The sequence below is a fragment of the Podarcis pityusensis genome (assembly GCF_964106645.2).
Source record: "Podarcis pityusensis genome assembly, chromosome: 2".
In the NCBI taxonomy this organism is placed as follows: domain Eukaryota; kingdom Metazoa; phylum Chordata; class Lepidosauria; order Squamata; family Lacertidae; genus Podarcis; species Podarcis pityusensis.
Window position 1 is genome coordinate 105,779,762 of NC_138029.1, and position 21,731 is coordinate 105,801,492.

Sequence of the window (21,731 nt, forward strand, 5' to 3'; positions counted from 1 at the left end):
GAGGCCGTTTCAGTTCTGAAATATGTATCATTCTGTCATTCTCAAGTGTAAACCACTCTGATCTTCAGATGAAGGGCAGTACTGTACAGAAATCTCATAAATAATAATACTAAAATGTCTCTAACACATCCAGCTGTCTTACCAAGGGGTTGTTGGGTCTGGTTTTGTTCCATTCCAGCTTTTGGCTTGTACCCTGTCCCATACAAAGAGCCTGCTGGATCAGACCAAAGGCCCTTCTTCATCCAACACCCTGTTCTTACAGTGACTAACCGGTTGTCTATGGGGAAACCCACAGCAGGACACAAGCACCTTCTCCCACAGCAAATGGTGTTCAGAAGATGCATGTTGCCTCTGACTCTGGTGGCTACAGCTATTGATGACCATATCCTCATTTATCTAATCCCTTAAAGCCACTCAAATTTGTGGCCATCACTACATCTTGTGGTAACCAACGGTGAAGAAATATGTGGCCTTTAGTCTGTTCTGAATCTCTCATAAATCACCCATTCACACACGTGTATATAACCTACCTAAATACATGGAAACTACCCCCACTGCAAGGGTCCTTTAATAGGGTCACATCAAAACTTTTGCAGACACCAGCAAGCTGCATCAGTGGAAGAAATTTCAGATACATCAAAGGCTTTCAGGCAGCCACTGTGGCGCAGTGGTTACTAGACCAGGGCTTGGAAGACCAGGATTCAAATCCCTTTTCTCAGCGACGGCCTCGGGCCTGTCACCATCTCTCAACTTAAACTACCTCAAGGGTTCTTGTGAGGATTATTATTATTATTAATTTATATTATTATTTATATTAATTAATTATTTAAAATGGGGAGGGGAAAGAACCATGTACTCTAGCTTGTGCTCCTCGGGAGTAAAGGCGGGATATAAATGTGATAAAGAAACAAGGCTTCTCAGTTAACGAGTTCCTAGCCAGGTGAGTGGAATGAAACGCACCCCCCTTCCCTCCCTAAGACATTTGACAGCCAAGCCCTGACCCGGGCTTAATGAAGCTGCTACCAACGTCCCCCATGAAGTGCACGGATTGACGCAACGAGCCGTCCATCAAACGTCAGGGCCCGCCTCGGCCTTATAGGTCGAGTCTAGCCAATGGGCGCGAGCGTTCTCAACTCATGGCGGAAGTGAGGCACGAAGCAGCATCACGGAAGGGCCCACCCCTGCCCCGTGCTGGTTTCTCGTTGCTAGGCGACGACGGCGGCGAACGAGGCTGGCATAGGGCGCGCCGCGTAAGGGTTACGCTGAGCCTCGCGCAGGGTTGAGGGCACATCCAAGATGGCGGCGGCAGCGGGGCCACTGCGGGGTCTGGTGCGCTGCTCACAGCTGGTGGCGGCCGGGCGCTTCGGCGGACTTCCGCGGCGGCGGTTCCACGGCTCTGCGGCTGCCGCTGCTCAGGTACGGGCGCTCGTGAGGGAGCGGGGACCGAGGCGACCTTCGGGGCAAGGTTATAGCGGAGCAGTTGCTGCTGCAGCAAAGCAGAGGTCGCATCCATTTCTGTAGCCGGACAGAATTATTACGATATATTTGTTTATACGTCGCCTTCCCGCCGCCCAACTCTCTGCTTTAGCGCTTGAAACGTAAGGTCCTCTTTCTCCCGGGGGCGCCTTGGCATCCCAGCCGTGAAAGGCAGAAAAAGGACACTCTGCACCTGCTCAGAGACACTTTTTCCCCTTTTACGACTGCACGTCCTCTTCTTCCCGCCCCGGTAAATACTATTGAAGTTACTGGCGAAAGCCTGAGCTCTGGCGTATCCTCACATCCTTCCTCTTTATTGCAGTCATTATAATTATAATTATAACTTAATATTTATACCCCGCCCATCTGGCTGGGTTTCCCCAGCCACTCTGAACTGAATATTAACTGAATATTAAAAACATGATAAAGCATCAAACATTAAAAACTTTCCTAAACAGGGCTGTCTTCGGATGTCTTTTAAAATCAGATTTATTTCCTTGACATCTGGTGGGAGGGTGTTCACAGGGCGGGCACCACTACTGAGAAGGCCCTCTGCCTGGTTTATTATTGTTATTGTATTTATTTATAATGACGGCTTAGCGTAAAATTAGAAACAGTTTACATTACATGTGGCTCAGGTGTGGGGATGAGGTTTTGAAGTAGAGAACTGAGTGAGCATCTTTGGGGCAGGTTTTGAAATAATACATGGGAAAAAGAAGAAAGAAATGGTGGTGGGAAAGGGGTATGTATGTGCTTGTATTCACAAATCTCTTTTTCTAGGAAGCTCTGTTGCTGTTTCCATATTGTATCCTTATCTGTTTATGAATTTAATGTGCACTCGTGTACAAATTCAGTCTTCTCCGATCTTGTAACCATGTTGGTGTAGTGTGCAAAAACGTTAACATGTCTCAAGGGGCAAAACAACCCATCAATTAGCCTTCAGCTTGAATTTCCTGAAGCCGGTCATGCAGCTGTCACACAGCGAGCACCCAGATCCATGCTCAGATTAATCGATTGCTCAGAGTTCATTGACGGGTGAGCGCTCTTGAGAGGAGTCACTGCCAGCGAAAGTAGACAATACTGAGCAAGCACCAGCAGGCAGAATAGGCCTGCTGGCATCACTCTGGAGGCAAAGACCAGGCGATCCCTCGGGGGCTGGACAGAGAGACATTTCTGGACCATCCAACCAACATCCCATATGGTGCAACAGAGGTTTTCTTTACAAATTTCAGTTAAGCATTGCTACTGCTGACATAGCCATGGGCCATGAAATTTGTAAAGAAAACAAAGTTTTACAACAATCTTCCTTGATCTATAAGGGATGACTTTAATTTGATATTTAAATTGCTTACTGCTGTCAGGATCTAGCCTGGAGCTCACAAATATGCTGTGTCTCTTGGGAACATCCTAGTCAGACAAAAGGGAGTTCCACAGAAAATATGAATGTGACCCTAACCCTAACCTTTCCCACTCCTTTCGTGAGATTGTAGGTTAGCCCGAGACATTCATTTACTTTCAGCCATGGAAGTTTCCAACCAACTTTCCTCCTTGATTATGGTGCGATTACTCTAAAGCAATTTTTTTTAAAAAAATAATTCATATCCTACCTTTCTTCCAAAAAGCTCAAGGTTCCTAATAACAAAGAGAAATGGTTTGTGGATTGTGACCTAAATATGTCTTCTCATTAATAGGTGACTGTCCGTGATGCTTTAAACCAGGCCTTGGATGAGGAGTTAGAGAGGGATGAGAAGGTTTTCCTGCTGGGGGAGGAAGTTGCCCAGTATGATGGGGCATACAAGGTAAGAAGATGATGCAGTAATTAGAAGGGCAGCATAATCTGTCCATTTCTTAAAATGTTATAAATAGCAATACCACAACCCTCTTTTTTAAACCTACAGATTAGCAGAGGACTTTGGAAGAAATATGGGGATAAGAGGATAATAGATACTCCTATATCAGAGGTATGAACTCATAACACATTTTAATTTTTTTCTATTTTAGTATTTAATCCAAAAAAGTGCAATAAGTCATCTAGTTTTCATGAAATATATTTTCAGATAGTTATGATTTAAATTTTAGTTTTCGTCACACTTTGTTCTTCCTTCCCCCCCAGATGGGCTTTACTGGAATTGCTGTAGGAGCTGCCATGGTATGTACCTTCCATATGTGTATTAAAAAAAGCATCTGAAATACAAAATAGTGCCATTAATTCACTGTTTAAAAAGCAACTTGGGAATGGCTGTTAACATGGCTACTTTGTCTTCACAGGCTGGCTTGAGACCTGTTTGTGAATTCATGACCTTCAACTTCTCCATGCAAGCTATTGATCAGATTATAAACTCAGCTGCCAAAACCTACTACATGTCTTCAGGTTTGGTACCTGTCCCTATTGTCTTCAGGGGCCCAAACGGAGCCTCGGCAGGTGTTGCAGCCCAGCATTCCCAGTGTTTTGCGTCCTGGTATGGGCACTGCCCTGGACTGAAAGTAGTCAGCCCCTGGAATTCGGAGGATGCAAAAGGTCTCCTTAAAGCCGCAATCCGGGATAACAATCCAGGTAAATGAAGCCAAGATATCTGTGCGGGTGTAATTCTAAAGTGTTAGCTTATTGGGTTATTTACCTGCATTAAACATTTAATGCAGGGCTTTGAGTGTCAGAAACAAATCTAATTTGTGGCGTCTGCATCATGTTGAGCGTCCGATATTTAGCTGGGGTAGTGTGCAGTCTTTCATTCCCTTTCTAAGAGGAGAAGAAAACAGTTTGGGTATCCTTTCAGATACTAGATTAAGGAAACATTTTTGCTTTTTGGATGATTTCCTTTTGCATTTGTTTTAAGACGCGGGTTGTTCTTAGCTATAAAGTTGTGTGTTTTGCCTTGGAAACCATTATGGCTACAGTGTTGTGTACAAAGGTAGCAAATGAACAAAATAATTCCTCCCTTTTAGAGGAATTGTTCTTCAATTAGTGTTCCTTCAAGTAAAGCTAGTGTTCAGCTTGAGCTGAAGTGTGAGCTGCAGATGTTGCATTTGGAAATAAATCTTCAGCTCTCTCCTCCCCCTTCCAAAAAAAATTATATTGTCATGACCAGGATCTAAAGAGTTGTGCAGCAAGTTCCATGGTAACTCTAGAAGTACCTTTCATAAACAGAAGTCTCCCATGGAGCATATCAAACTACTTTAGAAACTGTGGGGAGTTAAACTTAGATTGGGCTCATGTGTGCTGCTGATGTAAGCCTCATCAGTTCTTTGGATCTCAGCCAGTTTATCATTGTGCAGGCCAGAACATACCAAAATAGCGTACATTCACTTAAATGCTATGTTTTCAGTTTGGTCAGAATTACGATTTCATAGCAGTAGTGGAAGGAAGGGACTTTGTATGGGTACAACACCCTTAGAGGCGATTGTAGTAATAATAATAATAATAATAATAATAATAATAATAAATTTTTATTTATACCCCGCCCTCCCCAGCCAAGGCCAGGCTCAGGGCGGCTAACAAGCAATAATAAAAACAAGTTGAATGAATACAACTTAAAGACAAAATTAAAAAACAACATTAAAATATTGAAACATTAAAATATTAAAATGTAGCTACATTGCAGGAGGAGAAAGGAAAAGAAAAAAGAAAGGGGGTGGAATCAAATTGGCTCCAAGCCAAAGGCCAGGCGGAACAACTCTGTCTTACAGGCCCTGCGGAAAGAAATCAGATCCTGCAGGGCCCTGGTCTCATGAGGCAGAGCGTTCCACCAGGCCGGAGCCAGAGTTGAAAAGGCCCTGGCTCTGGTTGAAGCTAATCTAACTTCCTTAGGGCCCAGGATCACTAGGGTGTTACTATTTATGGACCTTGAGGCTCTCCGTGGGGCATACCGGGAGAGGTGGTCCCGTAGGTACCAGGGTCCTAGGCCGTGAAGGGCTTTAAAGGTCAAAACCAGCACCTTAAATCTGACCCTATACTCCACCGGGAGCCAGTGCAGCTGGAAAGCACTGGGTGAATATGCTCCCATGGCAGAGACCCCGTGAGGAGCCTCACTGCAGCATTCTGCACCCGCTGGCGTTTTTGGGAAAGTGTAGCTGCTCCCTCAACATTTTTGAAGCATTCTACTTTATCCCAAAGGGTTAAAAACAAATAAAAATGGATGAGCTCAAAGTACTGAGAACTACAGAATTTTATATCCTTTGCTCATATGGCCAGCTTCAATTTGGAAGAAAGCTTTGATTGGCTGGTTGTTTTTTTGAAAGCCCTATTTGAACTAGATGAGCTACTTCCTCCTCTGAAAGAAAAGTCAGAGCCCAGTTCTTTCTTTCTCTCCTAAATTTGTGGCTGTTCATGCTATCAATTCATGCTTTTATCAGCTGATATGGGTCAGATGACTGCATAAAGTTGGTACAGTATTGGAGAGTGAGCTGGGTCACTTCTCCATGCACACATCCTTAACTTCCACTTGAATATTTCAAATTGGTGCCTGCTGCATAATGGATGATGTCAAAATACTTGCATATCTCAGGCATCCTCAGGACTTTGGATCCTGTGTGCCTTGCCACAGGCCACATTTCTGGCATCAGCACAGGCTGCTTAAGCCAGGACAAGTTGACCCTTGGCATGTTGTAACTGCTGGATCAAGACCCAATCCCTTCTCCATAGTACCAAACTTGGAATGTGGGGGCGTTCTCTTCTGACATGTCCTAGGAGTCTTTGACCACAAAACTAATTATTGTGGCTCACCAGAGATTTGGAGGAATGCATCCTATAGTTCACATGTACCTGCTTTTTAAATTGCCTTTCTAGTTGTAATGTTGGAAAACGAGTTGATGTACGGTGTGCCCTTTGAATTGTCGGAGGAAGTCCTATCAAAAGACTTTGTTGTTCCTATCGGAAAGGCGAAGGTAGAAAAGCAAGGTAAGCAAAACTAGCTGTTTTTACTGAACAAGGCAAGACCCTTGTTCTTTTACTGTGTCTATCAGAGAAACACTGTGCTTTCTTCTTAAAATGCATTTATTTTGCTTGCAGCACAACCCTTTTATGTGCAAAGCTACCCAGTGTTCTTTCATCCCAGATGCATATCCATTAATTCCCCATATATATATATCTATATACACACATGAATGAAATTACCAATTCTTCTCTGTGAAAGTGTGTGTTTCTCTATACATTGGGATTCAGTGAGAATGCCTTATTTTCTTACTACCCAAAAGACCATCCAGAAGTTGAGTTGGCTTTAGAAGAGATTATGCCTTTTTTTGAGGGGACGGTGGTGAAGCTCTTCCTTGACTATAGCACTGTAGGATGATCAGTCACTTCATGTTGTAAGCCCAACCCTCTTTGCCCAGCAGCTTTCTCTGGATTTGTGAGGCATATGCAAATTCCATGGTCTGGAGATTTGTTTGCCACAGGTGGCCTGTCAGTGTCTGAATTCCTTCTGTCTTTCATTGCCTTTCTCCCCGCTCCTTTTATTTTAGAAGATTCAAAAATCACAGAATGGCAAATTATTTCTTTTGCCTAGTAAACTAGCTTTTTTGAATTCTACTTTTCCTTGCTCTCAATAAGTACATGAGTGCTTGGATATCTCAAGTATAACAGTAATAAAGAGCACTGTGTTCTGACCTTACTTGGCACTAATATGAATGAGGGTGTTTTCAGTGGAGACTCCACTATTGTGGAACACAATTCTATGGGGCATCAGGCGGGGTATCTGTCCTTGTAGGTTTTAAAAAGGCCCAAAAGACACAACTCTTTACTGCAGCCTTTACTAATTCATGGGATAAGTTGCATAATTACTGTTTTGACCTTGGTTTGGATAATTTTTTATATCTTGCTGGAATAAGGTTTTTAACGTGCATTATTGCATGCTGATAAATGGCTGTAATCATTTACCATTCTATAAAGGATCATAAGCTGTTTAAGAGGTTAAAAGAAGTTGACCGGGTGGTGACTGCTAGATAATCTTCTGTTCTTAAGAATATGTCTGCATGCTAAAGTTAACGACGTTGTAATTCTCAATCCTCACCAGCCTGTGTGTTTCAGGAACCCACATTACCATAGTGTCTCATTCACGACCCGTCAGCCACTGTCTGGAAGCAGCTGCTGTCCTTGCTAAAGACGGGGTGGACTGTGAGGTATGTGTGTTTGTGTTGTCGTTCCATGAGAATCCACATTGAAGAAACCCTCTTAAGCTTCTACTCCACAGCTAACAAAGTTGTGGCATCGCAGTGTTCTGTAAGCTACTTAATACAGATAGGTTCCACTGTTTTCTTGGCAGTTCTCTTCAGAGAGCTGGGGCAAGTTAACTACAGGCAGCAGAAGAGAGCAATTCCTTGAATTTCAATTCATCTTGCATGAGTTGGAGAAGGGTTGTGTCAAATCCAAACCTTGCACTGAGAAGCTGAACTATCTGATATGTATAAATTATACCAATTCACTATATGAAGCTGCTTTATCCCAAGTCAGTTGTCTGCTATGACCTCCACCAGCTATCTAAGAACTCAGGTCTATTCTTGGCCCTGCAGACCAAAATCTAGATCAAGGGAAGTAATAGTGCCACTGTATTCTGCTCTGGTCAGACCTCACCTGGAGTACTGTGTCCAGTTCTGGGCACCACAGTTCAAGAAGGACACTGACAAACTGGAACCTGTCCTGAGGAGGGCAACCAAAATGGTCAAAGGCCTGGAAACGATGCCTTATGAGGAACGGCTAAGGGAGCTGGGCATGTTTAGCCTGGAGAAGAGGAGGTTAAGGGGTGATATGATAGCCATGTTCAAATATATAAAAGGATGTCACATAGAGGAGGGAGAAAGGTTGTTTTCTGCTGCTCCAGAGAAGCGGACACGGAGCAATGGATCCAAACTACAAGAAAGAAGATTCCACCTAAACATTAGGAAGAACTTCCTGACAGTAAGAGCTGTTTGACAGTGGAATTTGCTGCCAAGGAGTGTGGTCGAGTCTCCTTCTTTGGAGGTCTTTAAGCAGAGGCTTGACAACCATATGTCAGGAGTGCTCTGATGGTGTTTCCTGCTTGGCAGGGGGTTGGACTCGATGGCCCTTGTGGTCTCTTCCAACTCTATGATTCTATCTTTTTTTCCCTTCCTAACAAGAGGTCACAGGGGCTTGAAGCTGGCACAGTGCCACTGAGCTAAAACTTTCAATTTGGGGCACCGTTTTAATCAGGTAATACATCTTTTTAAAAGTTATTTTTCCACATAGTTCCTTATTAAAAACTGCAGATCACAGGTGCTGTTTTAAGGGGGATGAGGGTCCCCTATGTGCAAATATTTACAGCCTTAATCAACCAGTTGACTTACATGGTGTCCAAGATTTGAGAATACCAGTTGATAGGAATGGCAAATAGGAAGAAGACTGTTGCATTCATGTCCCAATTGGCTACTGTGAGAACAGGGTGCTGGACTAGACGGGCCTTTGGCTTGATCCATCAGGGCTTTTGTTATTAGACAGGTGATGGCTCAGTTTTTATGCTTGTTTATTTTTCATAACTTGTTTTCTGCTCAGACGAGGCTGAAGTTAATCAGAAATGATCTCAAGCCTGCTCTAATCTCTCTCCAGGTGATAAACCTCCGCACCATTAGGCCAATGGATATTGAAGCTATTGAATCCAGTGTCATGAAGACAAATAATCTTGTAACAGTGGAAGGTGGCTGGCCCCAGTTTGGGGTAGGAGCTGAAATTTGTGCCAGGATTATGGAAGGTATTTGGGATTATCTCGTGTCTGACCTTCTTAAGATACGTTGCTATTGTCTTGAGAAGCTAGAAATTAGATCAGACGTGGGGAACCTCTAGTCTTCCAGGTGGGGCTGGACTGCGTTACCCATTATCCGTGACCACTCTTCATGCTGACGGAGGCTGGTGGCAAGTTTGAGGGCCACAGGCTCCCTGTCCCAAGTTTAGGTCCTTGAATTGAATTTGCTCAGATTTTTTGCCCAAAGTACAATTATTTAATCTGCTGCAATGCAGGGCCATCCCATTTGTAGTAGCAGCCTTCTCTCCCACTTAAAAGGAAAATGTATTCTTAGAGCAGCGGGTCATCCATGAGCCCACGGCTTTATAAAACCCTACTGTACAAACCCAATGGAGTTTATTGCATTATAGATTGCAGGTAGGCTATTTCACAAACCGCATGGAATAAGCATCTTCTGTTCTTCTCCCTACAACTACACTGGAGAGCCAGTGTGGTGTAGTGGTTAAGAGCGATAGACTCGTAATCTGGGGAACCGGGTTCGCGTCTCCGCTCCTCCACATGCAGCTGCTGGGTGACCTTGGGCTAGTCACACTTCTTTGAAGTCTCTCAGCCCCACTCACCTCACAGAGTGTTTGTTGTGGGGGAGGAAGGGAAAGGAGAATGTTAGCCGCTTTGAGACTCCTTAAAGGGAGTGAAAGGCGGGATATCAAATCCAAACTCCTCCTCTTTCAATGTGCCACCTTGCACTGCTTGGAGGAAAAACGGGCTATAAATGAAACAAACCTACATGATCTTTGAGCTTGCTGCTCCCTTTACTTGCTTGCTGAAAAGCAAGAATAGGTACTTTTTCTTAGGCAGGGACTAGAGTAGGTATTTTGGGGTTCACTGTCTCCTCATAGCCCTTTTTCTAAGCTAGAGGCAGTGATCGGTGTGGGCTGTAACCTGTCTCACCCCAGCCACTGACTATGCTGCCCGCCCACCACATCTTAGTTTGTACTGACTGAGATTTCTTCAGCTTTTGAAAAATGAACTTTTCTGCTTTCAGGTCCTGCTTTCAACCACCTTGACGCACCCGTTGTGCGTGTCACCGGGGCTGACGTTCCCATGCCTTATGCAAAGATCTTGGAGGAGAACTGCATACCTCAAGTAAAAGACATAATTCTTGCAGTGAAGAAAACGCTAAATATCTAGTTCTGTGTATATGCTGTATGTGGATGTTGTTCTTCTGGAGTAAAAAAAAAAAAAAGTTTGTGGAATGTATATTGCAAGCGATTGTATACATAGCTGGCCTTGTATAGGATATAGGCCTTTGGCAGGGGAAGAGCAATAACTACGTTGTCTGTTGCAAGGCATGTACTCCCTCCCCAAGGGAGATGCAGATGGCCTAAAATTGTAATAATTGTAATTCTCTAAAGAACTCTCGTTGCAAGATGAAGTGTTCTGTTTATCATTGTACACGGTGATCAGGCTTGCTCTGATTAGGAGCTCTAGTATCTGAGGAACAGTCTCTTGCTGCTCCTGCTCGTTTTGTAACTTACAAGGCTTGGAAATAAAAGTACATTAACAAAAAAGGGAGAGGAAAGTATCTTTCTGATGTGAAATAGTCCAAAATGGAAGCAGCCTGTGAGGAAACATTTGATACAGGCTGAATTGTCTTCTTTCAGAAATTAGTGCATATTAATGTAAGGCTGAAGGTGCTGCAAAGTATCTTTGCCAAAACCACATAGATAAATGGATTTTTAAAGCTTCAAGACATTCACATTTTTCACCACAGACGTGGTAATTAACATTAAAGTGTGTTCCCCTCCCAGCATTATTGAAATTCCATTAACATTTATTTTAATAAAAATATGACTGAATAATATAATAGGTTACATGAAATCTTATACACAATGACACTCTGCATAGTAACAAACACTGGTGTATACTCGACTTTAAAAATCTAGCGATAATCCTTTAAAGTGCAATTTAAGAGTTTGAGCAAATCAAGAAGGGCATCTTTTCACTAACATTAAATTATGGAGCTCTTTTGTTAACACCCACTTCAACAACACATCTCACATTGCTGTAAATTTTGGTTTGATGGAAACGCCCTGCAACTCCCAATTTAAGCGTAACACAAGCTCATTACAAAACTTACTTGCTTGAATTACTCCTCTTTTAAAGCAGAGCCATCTTAGGTTAACAGGCCTTTCAATAGTATTAAGAGTAATGCTCAGGACTTTACAGAGCAGAGAAGAAAGGGAGACCAAGCCTAAAATCTCTCACCAGTGTTAACTTTCAGACTGAGTGAATGTTTAGCATAATTAAAGCTAATTCAATGCATCAAATCTTGATGTACCGGGTTTTAAACTTTCAGAAGCAGGTCTCAGAAAATGAACTGCTGTTGTCGAGCTATTTTTATTCTATTAGAAGGAATACAACATAGCCAAAAACAAGATTCCCCCCCCCCAAAAAAAGAAGGAGGGTTCCTTTAAACCAGAATCGACACTTCACCCTCCGAAACGGCAAAGCAATTTGACACGGTACTGCTACTCAGTTAAGAGATTGTGCTAAGGGGGGGGGGGAGGGAGCGGGGAGGAGCTTGAAATGGCTCTAAACAAGCAGCTGTAAAACAAGACGCCACCAGGCAGTGGCTATATCAAATAGTTATTTAAGATTTGTTCCTAGAACACAAGGAATACCCCAAAGCTGGGTCAGTATGAACAGTTTCAGCTGATTCTAGGAGCACTGTAGTCACAGGTTTCTGTTTTCTTCAGACCTCCCTTCTGGAAATTCTGAATTGAGCTGAGTAAGGCGCCCCGGCTTGTGCTGTTTACAGGCCGCAGATCAGGCTGCATTGCCACATCCAAATTAGGAGGAGGAGGGGGAGCTGCTGGCGGCGGCGGCGGCGAAGGAATTGTCGAGGCGACTGCTGCTGGGAAGATATTAGACGTAACACACAGAAACCGAAACCCATGAATGCAAGATACTGCTGGATAAAATAAGACATCTGCGAAAACTGCCCAATGTACAAAAGAAAAGAGTACGGTAGGAAAGCATGCCAAAAAAAAAAAAGCCAAGATGATTTCAGGTTAAAAAATAATAACTTGAAAATGGACAAGAATACAGGCATACAGGAGAAGGATGAGAATAGATTAAAAGTGCAGGCAGGACAAGTAAGTCACACTAAGATGTTTTATGGTCCTTGCAATGCATGGTCATGTGGACAAGCAAACTGGAGGAGGAAATAATTATCATTCCAGGGCTGGGCTGTAGACCAGTGATCTATTGCCTACGTCCCGTTGCTTGTGGGATGCAGCCAAACAGCATTGGCTCAGCTTGTACAAAGGAAGACATTGGCCTTCCAAACATTATTTCTAGACGCCAAGTAGAGAAGCATTGCAAGGAACATCTGCCTCAAACTGACCACCACCTAACTCAGTAACACGCTCCATCTTTGAATTTACATGAATGCTGAGTGGAAGCTGGTGCCCGCTTCTCATGCGCAGCTAAGGCAAGGACCACAGTTGTAAGTCTTGCTTAGATAGGCACAGGGTCCTTTTGTGCATTGCACACAATGGCATTTTGGTTCACGGCCCAAAACAGGAACAGGCATTTCTCCCTACGTTATACATTATCCCTGACAAGCACAGCAGTAACAACTTCAGGATTAGCTCTTCCAGGATACGAACAGAGTGCCGTAACAGAGCTAAGAGGCTGCCATAGCTATAATACTCTCTTTGGAAAATGGGGTAGAAGTAACTGCAGCTGATAGCCAGAAGGCTAATTTCTTTTTTGGTTTTAATCTACGCCGACGATACACCCACCCACCTCTGAAAATATACCTTGGGTATAGGCACCAGGCCAGCATATCTAGAAATGCAGAACAGCACCCTGGAAAGAGCACAATTAAAAACAACAAAATGTAATTTTTTAATAGGTGCCTGCACTACTACCTACTCAGGACTTGACTGTTATCACTGGCTTGAAAGACAAAAGTCACTGTATCCCCTTAGTAGCTTGGTACTATGGAGAAAACCCACATAGCAGGGGTGAGGACCCTGTGGCCCTCCAGATGTGGTTGGACTACAGTTATCCCTGAGCACTGGCCACGCTGGCTGGGCCGATAGGGAGTTGGGAGCCCAACTTCTGGAAGGCCACGGGTTTCCCACCACTGCCATATAAAGGTTGAATTGCAAAGGAGTTCACATGGGGCTGCTCTCCAGCATTTCAGCCCCAATCCACTGCTGAAGTCAAAGAGAAGAACGCACGTGGAAGACTCTTGAGTTTGCTTGATACTAAGCGGTTTCAGGAATTCCTACAGGAGGTAGACCAGGTCCTCCTCCTAGCAATCACACATTTGTTGGATTGTTCTTATCTTCTCCATTTGTATTTATCAAATACAGTCATACCTCAGGTTACAGACGCTTCAGGTTGCATTTTTTCGGGTTACGGACCGCCGAAACCCGGAAGTACTGGAACGAGTTACTTCTGGGTTTCGGTGGTCGCGCATGCGCAGAAGCACCAAATTGCAACCCCCGTGTGTGCAGACGTGGGTTGCGAACGTGCATCCCACACGGATCACGTTCGCAACCCGAGCGTCCACTGTATTATGATTGTCAGAATAAAAGATGTTTGAAAAGCCAGATTTTTTATGGATATGGGAAACTAAAGGTAACCAAGCTAAAGGTAAAGGTAAAGGGACCCCTGACCATTAGGTCCAGTTGTGACCGACTTTGGGGTTGCGGCGCTCATCTCGCTTTATTGGCCGAGGGAGCCGGCGTACAGCTTCCGGGTCATGTGGCCAGCATGACTAAGCCGCTTCTGGCGAACCAGAGTAGCGCACGGAAACGCCATTTACCTTCCCACCGGAGCAGTACCTACTTATCTACTTACACTTTGACCTGCTTTCGAACTGCTAAGTTGACAGGAGCAGGGACCGAGCAACAGGAGCTCACCCCGTCGCGGGGATTCGAACCGCCGACCTTCTGATCGGCAAGTCCTAGGCTCTGTGGTTTAACCCACAGCGCCACCCGCGTCCCGGACCAAACTAGACTACAGGTAAGAGAACATCCTGGCAGCTAAAGTCCTTTCCCACAGAGCAGGTAACCCCTAGGCAAGTGCAGAGGGCGACAGTGAAAAGGCTTTAGCAGGTTAGAGGTAGCCTGCAAGCCAAGATCAACTTTCCACACCCAACGCAGCTGCTGGCAACGTTGTACAACATCCTGTGTACATTTGGACCACAACAGCACCCAAACCCAAATCCTGCCTAAAATGTTGGCAGAGCTGCTGCTTATGACAGCAGGCATGGAGAAGCAGCACTGTATTAAGGTCCTTCTCCCAGGTGCAATCGCGTTTTCATCGTCCTGCTCCTTTTAGGAGACAAAAGCCAGCCTGACCCTGACAGTCCCTATCTCACAGCACATCAGCTTAAAACCAGAGAAGCCACATGTAGGCACCATCTTTGACATGCTAATGGCAGAAAGGGATGTGGTTTCAAATTCTTCATAGAGAAATCCCTTTGAAACACTTTCTCCAGCAACAATATTTCTAAATGCTTTGATTCAGTTGATAATCAGTTTAATGCTTTGGGGGGTGGGAGGGAACGAGCTCAGAGAGAACTGAAGAAGGCTGCAGGAAAGAAAATGTACAGTATGGCGAAAAATGCATGATGGGGTGACAAAGGAAGAACATGGGGAGAAACAGCAGCATGCTACCAGCTGAGCACGATCAAGCGGCAAATACATATTGAGTTTATTTAAAACAAAAAACAGCATCCTAAACAAGCACATACAGGTTTGTCTTTCAACCATCCCTGAGACATCTAAACACAGTAGGTTGCGAAGACGAGTAACATTCAACCAACCAAGTGAAAGGAGGTGGTATAAAAAGCTAGATACATATAGGTAAAAATGCACCGACCGTAAGAACCAACTGAGAACGCAAAATTAGTTGCAGGATGCTAGGAACAAAAGATCGAAAGCAAAAGGATGCCAAGGCGCATTGCTTGCAATTACAGTGACAGATGAAAATGCCAACAGTCCAATGAAAGGCAGCTTTCTACACTTAGGAATTCACAAAGTCCCACCCTCAGTTACTAGAAATAGTACTTGGACTTTTACACTGGGTACTTATGTTGCTTCACTGAACATAATTTTGAAAAAAAAAATCCAGTTAGAGACTCTCTGACCTCGATTTGACTTTTCAGATAGCAAATAGGGGATGGAGCGGGGTGATCCAAACATTCTTCTTCTAGCTTGCGTGTCTGTTAGAATTAAATACTCCTAATTCTCCTTGTTGACTTTACTCCCGACTTCTGTTTCACTAGGGAATTCTGAGTGGGGTCTTGTTGCACCAGTGTCAAAAGTGCCCATAATACCCATTTAAGAAGGTGCAAAGATCACTCCCTCCCCACTCTCTCTTAAAAGCATATGCACCCAACTTCTATAGCAGAAATGATTTCCTCCATGTGGAGGAATTACATTACTCAGGCAATACAAACCATCACTCATAAAAATCTCCACTTGAATTCCTAGAATTTCCTCCTTTGTTCTTTTACACACTACTCATATGAGCAGACTACCGTATTTTTCGCTCTATAGGGTGCACTTTTCCCCCTTCAAAAATGAAGGGGAAATGTGTGTGCGTCCTATGGAGCGAAGAAGCGACCCACTCCTGGTTGGGGAGGTGACGCGCGGCTATGGCAGGAGCCTCTCCGCTGTGCGCCTTTCCGCTGCTCCCTGACCTGCTCTTTGGGGCTGGTGGTGGGCTTCCCCCCACCAGCCCCAAAGAGCAGGTCGAAAGGAGCTTGAAGCCTGGAGAGCAAGAGGGGTCAGTGCGCACCGATCCCTCTCCAGGCTTCCAAGGTAGCCGCCTGAAGGCGACTGAACGCACCTTAAACGGCACCTTGTTTTAGAGGGGGAAAACAAGAGGGGGGAATTCTCCCCCTCTCTGCGCAGCGCCTCCTGCCGCTTCGCTGAAGGGGTGCTGGGCAGAGAGGGGGAGAATTTTTTTTTCTTGTTCTCCCCCCTCTAAAACAAGGTGCGTCCTATTGTCCGGTGCGTCCTATAGTGCGAAAAATACGGTAATTGCTCAATCTGTTAAATCTGCCGATATTGCCACTTGCTGTCCCTCCTTTTTTTAATTAAGCAGTATTTCACTTGGAAGAGTATGTTGATAGGCAAAAGCAAAGGAATCGTAATACTGGCTAGGAGGTCTGGTACGTTCAGCAGAATTTCTGTTCCACTAAACTCCCTAAAATCAAGCATTTGCCCAAACCCACCGCTATGATTTTACAAACAACTATTTGATGAAACAGCAATCTTCAGCCAATTCAACCCACATCTATTAACTAAAGCAGGCATCCCCAAACTCGGCCCTCCAGACGTTTTGGGACTACAACTCCTATCATCCTTAGCTAACAGGTCAGGGATGATGGGAATTGTAGTCCCAAAACATCTGGAGGGCCAAGTTTGGGGGTGCCTGAACTAAAGCATTAACTGCTTATTAAAATTTGCCCTGTTATAAATATAGGACTAAAATGGAAGGGCAAACTAGCCACACTCCATAGCATCAAAGATGATAAACCTAATGATGTTCTTTATCTTTCTAGTTTGCATCCAATAATTTGCAGATTCCCTCCCCCCATTCCAGCATGAAAGATTACCGCATTTACGCGAATCTAATGTGCCATCAAATCTAACCCGCACCTCAATTTTCAAAACCTTGAAACTAATAAAGTATTTGCTGGTGAATGTAAATGCAGCATCAAATCTAATGCACACCCTAATTTCCGTGACATAACTTGGCCAAAAAAAGATGTGCATGACATTCGAGTAAATACGTTAATTACAGCCAACTGAAGCCAACAGCACCTAGCTAAAAAGCCAAGGCTACTGTGTCTTTTTCCATCTATACCATCAATAAAGCCACCTCGGTTCAAACCTGTTCATGCTTAAGCTATTTTAGCTTTTGAGAAATCTCTGTAACATCTCCCACTACCGCATTCCGGGCAAGGTTGGGGTTGGGAAGAACAAGACAGGTGGGTAGGAAAAGATCTCTACTAGTGGAATATCACCACTCCTGCCCTTGCCAACAAATCATGTGCTGTTATGGAAGACAGCGAGGAAATCTGTGGCCTCCAGATGTTGCTAGCCTCAACCAGCTTGGCCAATGGAAAGGGATGGTGGGAACTGTTGCTCAACAACTTCTGTAGGACCAGATTCCCCATCCTTGTGCTATAGAATATCCCCACAGCACTAAGGGGCTGCTCAGCCCTTTCGGGTCAGCTTGCTGGCTGCAAAAACATGAGCAGCCCACTCTCATGTGACATAATTCATGCTACCATTGAAGGGCAACTGATTAGTGCCTACAATCTCTCCTGGAACTGTAGATAGTGAGAGGTGATTTGAACCTAGCCAAGGCATTCCACCTGCCTACTTGACTACATCGGCTCACAAATTTATTTCAGTTTAGGTAACACTTTTACCATCATGGGGATAAATTCTGGGGGGTTCTGCTAGCACCAAAATATACTGGACTGCCTCTTGCAATTCACCCACTCTTGTGCTTGTCATTTTGTGTGTGGGGGGGGTGTCCTTCAGAGGACAGTTCTTATTTTCCTTCATGCCTCCTTCCCTTACAATTCCTTGAGTGTCCCCCCTGTATTACATATTTCAAAAGGCTGCAAAGGAAAATATTCTTTTCTTAACTGCTAACAGCGAAGAGTACCTTTCATCAATGTCTTCGTAGAGACATTGATACTGTGGTTTGGACATTATAAAGAAAAAATGTTTAAAAAGCAATCATTCAGCTAAAATCTGAAGAGAGATGGCAAAGCGTGTTTCGGTTTGTTTTTAACGCACAGTTCACCACAATAACTTGTGAATAATGCTTTCCATTTTGGGTAAACATCTTTAAACATCAACATCAGATTACTTTACCAAGAATTCACGTTCAAAATGGCGCATGCTCTATTGAAGACAGCGGAAAGGAAAGAGAGAGAGAGAAAGAAAGAAAAGAGACAGGAAAAAGAGCACAAACAGTCAGTATTCTGATGTTAAGAGGGCTATTCAACAACAATAAGGAGATACAGACATTGGTTATTAAATACAGTTATGAACACAATGGTTAGACAAACTGGCCTGCTGGCATGTTTTTCTATGGCTTTAAACGGGGGTTCCCAAACTGTGGTCCATGAACCACCAGTGCTGTCTGCAAGCTTCATTTAGGTGGTTCGCGGCCTGTCTGTGAAGAGTGACAACAGCAGAAGCAGCAGCGGTGAACCTCTGTCACCCTTAGAACCCAGTGATCGACCCAGAGGGTAAGTTAGGTGGACCAGAAGTGATATTGGGTGGAAGCGCTTGAAAGGAGTGGAGAGGATTAGCAGCTAAATTAATGCAAGGCTATAATTAAGAAGTTTAATATGGGTTCAATGAAAAAAATATCATATAGCATCTATCAGAGTGCCTTACGATTGCTTAACAACATGCAGAAAAATCATTAAGCAGTCTACCAAGACCCTCAGCAATTTTCACGTGGTCCATGGGCAGGGAGGGAAGGTTTGGGAACCACTGGCCTAGAATGAATTGCCCAGAGATAACAAAACATCCAGATCGTAGTACATACACCACATACAAAAACATTCAATTTTTTTCCTTTCAAAGGACTTCAGAGACAGAAGCTGTTTTATAGCGTCAGAAGATTCTCTCCTCTAGCCTGTATTGCTTACTCTGCTTGGCAACAACTTTCCAAGCTCTTAGAAAAAGGCAGTCCTGTTACCTATGAATTTTTAACTGCAGGAGTTAAGAATCGAACCTGTAGCCTTCTGCAAGGCATGTATGTGGTCTATTGAACTATGGACTCCCATATGTCAAGCACTGGGATAATAGGTCCCTTTAGACAACGTATCTTACTCACAATCCTGTCCCCAGAATCTAAGCAGCAGCAATCTTGAAATACATTTTCAAAATCCATTTGTCTTGTATGGAAGGCATCACTAGAAAACGGACCTGAAATGGTCCACTGCCTTCCAAGGTTAATTCAGCCACTATATATGGATTTAGTAAGCTCACGACAAAATATCAAAACAAGCAAGCAACTGTGCCCAAATTGTATCTACCGAAGGCCTAGAACCACAGAGGTTTGTGTGACGATCAACATCTGCCGCTACCTAAAGCAATTAAGGAATAATGTACCCAACTAGAAGGAAGAAAATCCTTGAAGTCATTTCGCTTCTGAGCTGCCACCCACCACACAAACACACAATATGCATCTATTGTGTACACTGGTGGAAATTGTTCCAATGGAAAACACACAGTTTAAACCACTCACGTGGCTGTTTCATCCACCACAAGTACACCGTTGAGTTATCAGCTGCTCAATCAGGACTTTTTTTTAATGCCAATTTGTATTATTCTATTAAGAAAACGCACCACTCGGGACACCTATCAATTTGTATGTCTTGTCATCTGAAAGTGGAGCGAGCGCTTTTTCAAACTGTTAAAAGGCGCAAGGGGGTGACACATAGACATGTAGTGAGACGGTTGGTCGTGCAGCACAGGCAAAGACCCAAAGGGCACAAACGTATGGTGGACCCAAGTACTTTAGAGACAGCACAAAAGAGTTCTCTGATTTCCCTTCCTGCCCCTTCCATGTGAAAGAAACCCACTTAGCGGGCTTTGACTGAAGCCTGCAAAAATCCTAAGACTAGATAGAGGAAAACTTGAACTAACAAACAGGAAGGAAAAGCACAGTGAAAAAGGCAGACCCACCGGAAAACAAGGAGATATTAACCTGAACATATGAATATATCTTATACAGACTATTTTGCTTCGGTGCTTAAATGAAGTCATCTCAATGGGCTAGGAATAGCTTAGATTTAGCATCAGCAAAGGGGCCAGGCAGGCAGGTTTAAAGGAAGTACAAACTATGAAGCACGGAGTCATCAAGTAATTCACGTTTATGCTGATAAAACAAGAAGGCTGAAAACAGTTTGCCAGATTCAAAGAAGAAACACAAAATCTGAACTCTATGGTGACAAGGCAGAATCAAAAAGCTATCAAGATGCATTTTAAGGCAAGTGGTATTATTTCCTGTCTCATAAAGAGCAAAATTTGTCATTCTTCTGCTTGGCAACAAAGCCCAAGAGAGAGATGGGCAGGCGGCGTGTCGACTCTTTAACTCACCTGCTGTACAAGGTGGAACAGGGGAAGAAGGCGATGTCAGAGGTGAACTCGCCCCAGAGCCTGCTGAATAAGAAACATCCAGAGTTGCTAGAAAGGTGCAGTTTCAAAATCCTTTTCACTGCTTAAAATGAGGCTTGCTGAAATAAGCAGCAAACCTATACACACAGGGAGGGGACTTGGCCAACTGCACATTATAGGTTAAATGTGGAGGCGCATTTAATGTGACTGTTGTTTTTTTAAAAACCAAGTAATAAATAATAGTCAGAGTGGCTAACATCATATAAATAACACAGTATATATAAAAACAGGCATCAATTCATTAAAATACATCTTAAAATTAATTCAGATAAATTAAAATCTGGACAAATGGCAGTTACCAGGTTAAGATTGAGAGCACTTAATACTTGCCAGGATCAACTGTTTTCACTGATCATATAAGGGCCTAGGAGGCCTCCTCCATGCTTGTTCTTATACAAAGGAAAATAGGTCAGACTGCACCCTGGCCAAAGGCCTGGCGGAACAGCTCCATCTTGCAGGCCCTGCGGAAAGATGTCAAATCCTGCAGGGCCCTAGTCTCTTGTGGGAGAGCGTTCCACCAGGCTGGGGCCACAGCTGAAAAGGCCCTGGGCTCTGGTCGAGGCCAGTCTAATCTCCCTGGGGCCCAGGATCTTCAGAGTGTTGTTGTGGCCCAGGCTGTTTAAAGGTTAAAACCAGCACCTTAAACCTGATCCTGTACTCCACCGGGAGCCAGTGTAGCTGGTATAGGATTGAGTAAATGTAATCTCGCGGCAAGGCAGATACAGTGGGAGACACTCAAGATCAGGACCACAGCAGGAGGGGAAGGGTAATTTAACTATTTCATTCTCTGCCACAGTCCATATGAAAATCCCACCTCTCCTTAAACTACTATTAGTATCAGGAGGAAAGCTTCTATTAGCACCAATGAGAGTTTTTCTTCCAAAACAAAATAGCAGGCAGGGGTGGGGATGGGGCAGTCTTTTCTTGTCGGGAAGCAAAAGAATTAAATTTCTCCTCACCTGTCACAGTCCTGACTTTTAAACAAAGGCCTGCACTGGCAGCTATTTTGTTTTGTTTTTGTTTTAAATAAGGCACATTGAATGCCAAGATGCATTCAACATGATACAGTTTGGCCCTGTAGCTAAGCTGAGGAACTAGGCAGAATATGAGTGGGTGGGATGCAAACAAGGCCAGGGTGTTCTGTGGTGGGTCACGCCATGCAGTTTGCAGCAGAGAAGGGCAAACCCTGCACAAATTTCACTACTCTGTCTGCTTCAGAGAGACTAATTCTATCCTTCGGAGCACTGATCTCACTAGTGCAAACTTGCCTGGAGGGGAATTAAAATTCCAGTGAGAAACTTTACCAACTGTACTCCTAGCTAAA

General features: G+C 44.0%; 2 protein-coding genes across 7 annotated transcripts in view; one reads left to right on the top strand and one right to left on the bottom strand.

Moving 5' to 3' along the window:
* Positions 1 to 1,258: 1,258 nt before the first annotated feature.
* PDHB (pyruvate dehydrogenase E1 subunit beta) lies at positions 1,259 to 10,596 on the top strand. The gene is made up of 9 exons (XM_080995856.1): positions 1,259 to 1,416; positions 3,168 to 3,275; positions 3,375 to 3,437; positions 3,590 to 3,625; positions 3,745 to 4,030; positions 6,260 to 6,370; positions 7,496 to 7,587; positions 9,029 to 9,170; positions 10,207 to 10,596. Exons 1-9 carry the CDS (start codon positions 1,297 to 1,299, stop codon positions 10,350 to 10,352), a joined length of 1,104 nt encoding a protein of 367 aa, XP_080851982.1. The 5' UTR covers positions 1,259 to 1,296; the 3' UTR covers positions 10,353 to 10,596.
* Positions 10,597 to 10,974: 378 nt separating this feature from the next.
* PXK (PX domain containing serine/threonine kinase like) overlaps positions 10,975 to 21,731 on the bottom strand; it is a 49,499-nt gene continuing 38,742 nt past the window's right edge. The window contains exons 17-18 of one of the 6 annotated variants that reach the window (XM_080995751.1): positions 20,330 to 20,389; positions 10,975 to 12,078 (exon numbers count right to left, since the gene is read on the bottom strand). In XM_080995751.1, the coding sequence (XP_080851877.1) occupies positions 11,873 to 12,078; positions 20,330 to 20,389 (266 nt within the window). In that variant the 3' untranslated portion in view covers positions 10,975 to 11,872. Of the gene's footprint in view, positions 12,079 to 18,083; positions 18,116 to 20,329; positions 20,393 to 21,731 lie in introns of those variants that run through there. The other 5 variants (XM_080995752.1, XM_080995749.1, XM_080995750.1 and 2 more) reach the window with 5 other exon arrangements.

Excerpts from the sequence above, each read along its gene's own strand:
- PDHB (XM_080995856.1), top strand. The coding sequence starts at position 1,297 with ATGGCGGCGGCAGCGGGGCCACTGCGGGGTCTGGTGCGCTGCTCACAG. Across the intron at positions 3,276-3,374 it reads AGTATGATGGGGCATACAAG|ATTAGCAGAGGACTTTGGAA; the intron begins GTAAGAAGATGA and ends TTAAACCTACAG. Across the intron at positions 9,171-10,206 it reads TTGTGCCAGGATTATGGAAG|GTCCTGCTTTCAACCACCTT; the intron begins GTATTTGGGATT and ends TTCTGCTTTCAG.